This window comes from Typopeltis vanoorti, chromosome 11 (genome assembly GCF_054136105.1).
Source record: "Typopeltis vanoorti isolate ZY-2024b chromosome 11, IOZ_Tvanoo_1.0, whole genome shotgun sequence".
In the NCBI taxonomy this organism is placed as follows: domain Eukaryota; kingdom Metazoa; phylum Arthropoda; class Arachnida; order Uropygi; family Thelyphonidae; genus Typopeltis; species Typopeltis vanoorti.
Genome location: NC_143559.1, coordinates 6,036,566 through 6,042,565, shown reverse-complemented (window position 1 = coordinate 6,042,565; position 6,000 = coordinate 6,036,566). Strand labels below are relative to the sequence as shown.

At 35.8% G+C, this 6,000-nt stretch overlaps 1 protein-coding gene across 1 annotated transcript in view; it reads right to left on the bottom strand.

Moving 5' to 3' along the window:
- Positions 1-6,000, bottom strand: part of LOC150101281 (uncharacterized) — a 48,246-nt gene continuing 42,246 nt past the window's right edge. The window contains exon 4 of the mRNA XM_090400861.1: positions 1-392. Within this exon, the coding sequence (XP_090256987.1) occupies positions 354-392 (39 nt within the window). The 3' untranslated portion in view covers positions 1-353. The remainder of the gene's footprint in view (positions 393-6,000) is intronic.

Sequence of the window (6,000 nt, the reverse complement as noted above, 5' to 3'; positions counted from 1 at the left end):
TCGCAACAATCGGATTTGTTTATTAAAGTAAATACATAAATGGAATTCTCTTAATAATGTAAAAATATTTTGCAAACGTTGCTGTTTAACTTTTAAGATTTGCATTTCCATATTCGTTTTGGTTCTTTTTTGTTCAATATTTTGTCATCAATGAAACTTCATGAACCTATCAAAATTACCCTCGTTTGTCTACCAAGGAAACATATATTCAACATGGCTAAAAGAAATTTAACCTCCATGATTGCAACGGCTGTAGTATCTTGGAATTCATGTGTCATCATAGGTTTATGAACTAGCTGCATTTGAACGCCATTCGGATCTCCTTTCTTTAAATACATTCCTTGTAATCTTTTCTACGGGATTACTTCTTCTCCAATGCTGCTTTCTGCTTTCTGAAATAAATGAAAGAATTTTACTATTAACAAAACCTAGGTAATAACGCCAAAATTTTCAAGTATTACTTTAGTTATATAAACCTTTTCAAATAATCATTTATCAAAATGAACTCCCCTTACTGAATTCAGGTGCGCAATGAAGGATAAACTCATCACTCCGTTTCGTGGAATAAGAAATTTTGGAGGACCTCACCACGTAGCTCTGTACGCATATTTCAAGGCTTTCCGATTTACAAGTAGTCCGGCATTATACTTGGAATGTGATGTCCACATGTGTCACGGAGGCTGTCCAGTAAGTGATAAAGATGGTTTCAAATGTGAATATTGTGATGTATTTGAATTATTTCTGACTTTCGATTTATCTCATAGGACACTAAATCGGCGGTACAACCGCAGATCATAACATATAATCAGCACACATGATCCGCGCTTGCACTGAGGATTTAGTATATCATACAATAATTCAATTTATTATTATTTGTTTAAAAAACCAAACACCTAATCTAAGATTATTTGTACATGTACTATTTGTTTTCTTCTATTTTTTTTTCACTTTTAATACTGCTATTTGTGTGACTGTTTCAGGAACATCCCTCATCTTCCCAGATATCCAGGCTCCATTTTTCACTGTTATCTTACATTCTTTCTATATGATTTTTCCTTTATTCTTTTCGCTCTCGAAACCTTTACAAGTTTCTCTAATGTGTGTAATCCTGCTTTTATTTAAAAGTGTTAACTGTTTCGTTTTCAGTTCTTGTTATCTGTGCACTATATTTGTGTACCTTTCGTATTTTCTGCTCTTTTTTCACAGTAACTTTCACAGTATTAAATAAGTTTTTCCACAAAAACTTATTTAATACTGCGTTCGACTTCCGTTAGCCCGAATTTAACACGTATGAGGTTTGGCGTAGATTCCACAAGGTGTTGGATTGCATCTACGTCTACAACATATCACGTGTTCACCAGATAGTCCTTTAACTGCTTAGATTTTAAGAGGACTTTGCTCCCGAATCTCTTTTTCTAACATATATTTTTCTAACAGTGGGGGTTCGGGCTTTGTGGTGGCCAGAAAAGATGGTGGAAGTCATTATTAGGCTTGCCGAACCACTGCTGAACAATTTTTGCCCGATGGACAGCAGCGTTGTCATCCCTGAAACAACCAAGACCTCATCCATAAAAAATCAACATTACATGATTGACTTGACTGGTAACAATGTTCAGATATTCCTTGGAAGATACCTGACCTTCCAGCAATATCAGGTGACCCGTTCCGTACCAACAGAACATGCTCTCACACTATGACATCACCTCCAGAACCTTGAGTTTTTACAAGGGAACTGGGTTCATTGCTTCATGGGACTTCCGCCAAACTCTCTGCCTATCGTGAACAAGGCGTGCCGCGACTCGTCGGGCGACTTATCCTCTTCAATTCTCTGCGCATAATTCGGAGGAATATGTGTCGGGAACAGCCTTCATTAAATGCTTCGGTCAATGGTTGCGAAGTTCTGTTTGTCCATACAATCCTTCTCAGATTATTGCGATCTCATTTCTGACAGACTATCTTAGGAACACAGTTATGACTCTTAGACAAGCAATGTGGGTTGTTGTTTTTCCACTGATCAAACACCCATGTCTCTCCTTTTGAGAAACTAGTCAGTTCTGCCGTTATGAAAATCTTGTCTCCAGCAGGACGAGCACCTACAATACTACTCACGATTACAAAACACCAGCAGCGATCTTAAATAGTTGCCTAGAACACGTGGTGACGCACGACCAAGTATTTTGCATGCCCGCTGCGTAAGTGACATTTACGGCATATAAAGGTTTCTAAATCAGTGTCCGGTATGTGTACCTGTTAGCTCACTCCTCCATTTTCAACGGGATTAGTTCGTCATTACTATGGTCTTGAGTTGTAATGACGTTTTCTTTAAACAACGTCTTCAAATATTCTTAAATGTATTCCTTTTATTTGTTTTTATTCTTCCAGATTTGGCTTCCATAGCTCAGTTGGTTTTGACAGAGTCCTACGGTTCGAAAGAAGTGGGTTCAAATCCCGTCTATGATGCCAAGAACCTTTATCAGGCTTTTCAATTAGAGGTGAGTGAGACGGCCTCAAAACATATACAGTGGAATGCAGTGGAATGCTACTGGACATGGAATGCAACGGGAACCGCCTTGTTCTGTAATAATAATAATTCCTGTAAAGTATCATCGTTACCCCGCCAACCACGTTAAGGGAAAATACATTCTTTCATATGAGACTAACAATTAAGTTCTGTTCCTAAATCCTGTGACTCCTGAACATAATTACTCCCTTCTCCCCGTGAAATACGAAGATATTCACATTTTTCAATTTCAATTTCAATGTTATGACAATTAAATATGTTATAACAGTGAACTCAAAACAAAATTAACTAAACAACTCAAGACCATAGGAATGACGAACAAATCCCGTTGAAAATGGAGGAGTGAGCTAACAGGTAAAATAATCATTGAAGGAAGTGAACCTTGAGAGAAAAAATGGAGGAAATAAACAGATTCCGTAAAGCACTGAATCTGCTTTATTTATTTATTATTTCTTTCTTATTTCACGGGGGTGTGGTGCTTGGCCAATCTGGGAAATGAGAACTTTGGATCGAATGCTTCCTGTGTTCAGTTTTAGCAATGAAAGTGAGATCATCAAAAAGCCATTTTTCGATTATTTGGCTCCGCTAAAGCCCAAGTAACGCACAGCTCTTAGCAGAGAAATGTATGACCATCGTGAGAAGAAGAATAAAATGATGACCAATCACTGCGCAGGCAAACTGTAGCTTTTTCTGTCGCATTTTAACGATACTGCTGAATGTTTCAAACGACAGATTGACTATTTCGGCTGGGATGTTAACTTTCATACTTCCATGGTTGCTCGTTCATTTAGGTAAACATTTCGCTCGTGGACTGTAACATTAGAAAAGTGTGCAGATTAACCACAATGTGCATATTTGGGAATTATGTGGATTGAAAAATTCGCTCTCAGAATTATCGTTTCTTGAGTAGTGCTACAACTGACAACTCCGACTCTTATCTAAAATTTTCGAATCATTGCTCTTTAGTGATCGCCATATTCTTTGTCCATCTTCGCAAAAGTACGCCCAGACATTTTCAGCCGCTACACTAAACCGTGACTTTTCTGAGTTCGTGTCATCTTTGACGAATTTTTCTGAGTTTTTCTGCTCCCTCAGCACTGCGATTCTGCTTATTAACGAAGCCACTTAGATCAAATAGAATTTCCTGTATCACTACACTTTATGAAAACGATTCGATTTAGACATCAACGTTTAAGAGTATGTAGGACGTGCTTCGGCACATCTTAAGGTAGAATCACTGAAATCTATCTTATAAGGATAAATATCCCAGTCGATCTGCAATAGTGTATATGACTAAGCTATCCAGTTGAGCAGAACATCTGTAAGTTGAAAATGATTCGTCAAATCGGGCAACCAAAGGCCGAATAGTCTGTGCAATTTACATCGTAATCGAAGGACACAAACTGCTCAGACCACACTGACTTTGCATCCCAGCAACTAAATATTTGTTTCTGGCGTAGATTACAGCTCGTTGTTGTGATGAGTAATATTCCATATTTGGACTGATCATTTTAAAAAATCCAGATTAAAAAAAAAAGAAAAGAAAAGAAAACGGGAAAAAATGCAAAGAAACCAAAACGTTTCACCTACTTTAAACGGGATGATGACTTCCAACACTGTATCATCGCTGTTATTATTATTTTTATGTCCTAGTTTGATTTTCACTCGCTGTGTTTCGGTTCAGGTTTCGCTTTTCGTTCTTATGAATTTTAGTTATTTACTTAATGTTTTGTCACAAAGATTTGACATAGTCTTGTTCATTTGAGTCTTTGTACAATAATGATATATAATCTAAAATTATTTATGGATACAAGTTGAGCAAAATAGAAGGATGTAAAGAAAATGTTGAATCAGAATTTACAGCTATTTCACAAATATAAAACGACTTAATCAGAAAACTAGATCATGTTATAGAAAGCTTAAAAAACAACGAGTACAACACAAAGAATAGATATAAAATTCGATGCCAGTTAAAAATTGGCATCGATAAAATGCACAGAAGTATACGAACTCAGACCAGCGGCGAGATTCTAGAATGATTTTTTCAAACCCTGAAATAATCTTACAAAAGAGGGCAATCTCCTTGAATGCTCCCTAACATCTTCGATCTGTTAGTATTTCCTAAAGTTAAAGAAACAATTGAAAACAATAAAAATACGAAAATACTAAGAAAACATTTACCAATTGGCAAACATCAAATAACTGAAATAAAAGACAAGAATGGAACTACAATAAGGAACCAAGAACAAATTCTAAACAGGCTAGAAAAATTTTATAAAGAATTCTGTAGTGATCCTTCAATATGTGAATCAAATATAAATAACTCTTCTCCATCACATATGAAATTCCTCCCCCCATTCACTTCAGATGAAATAAAACAAGCATTAAAACAAATGGAAAATGAAGACCTAATTCACATAGAATTAATTAAATAGGGACGAAACAATATAATTCACCATGTCACAAACTTACTAAATCTATGCCTAGAAGAGGGGAAGATACCAGAAAACTGTAAAAATGCTACTCTGGTACTGTTATTTAAAAACGGGACAAAGAAGTAAAGAACTACAGATAGACCAATTAGTATTCTCTCCAATCTGTACAAAATTCTCACAAAAGTAATAACAAACAGGTTAACACCTCTTCTAGGCTCAAATCAACCAGCAGAACAAGCAGGATTCCGTAAAGGCTTCAACACAGCTGATCATATTCATGCAGTAAAACAAATAATAATAGAAAAGCAGAAGAAAACCAATTTCCTCTCTGTTTAGCCTTTATTGATTAAGAAAAAGCATTCGATTCCATCAAAACTAATGCAATAATTAAAGAACTCCAGAATCAGGAAGGAGTTCCTGGAGAATATATGGACCTCCTCCAGGCAATATACCTCACTGTAACAGCAACAATCGAACTTCACAACGAGTAGCAATAAAATATCAACTGAAAAATGTGTCCGACAAGGAGGCTCTCTCTATCACTCAAAATCTTTACAGCAGTCCTTCAAGAAATATTTAATAATATAAACTGGACAAACCTTGGTATAAAAATTAATAACAGAAACTTAACACACCTAAGATATGCAGATGATATCATAATTTTTGCAAACACTCCAGAAGACTTTAATATAATGATAGAAGACCTATATCATGAAAGCAGAAAAGTCGGTCTAAAAATAAACACAGAAAAAACTAAAATCATGTTTAATAATTTTGTAACACCAAAAAACATAATAATAGAAAACAATTTCTTGGAAAGAGTCTCTTCATATACATACTTAGGTCATCCCATTGATCTAAACTGTGGACTCGAAAAGGAAATAAATAGGAAGTTCAACTTGCCTGGAGTGCATTCAGAAAAGAATAATGTCCGACTCTGTTTAAAAAGGAAGATATTTAACCAGTGCATATTTCCAGTCGTTTCATATGGTTGCAGTGGCGGCCTGTAAAGTTTTAAGTGGGGATGCTGCCCATACAAAATAA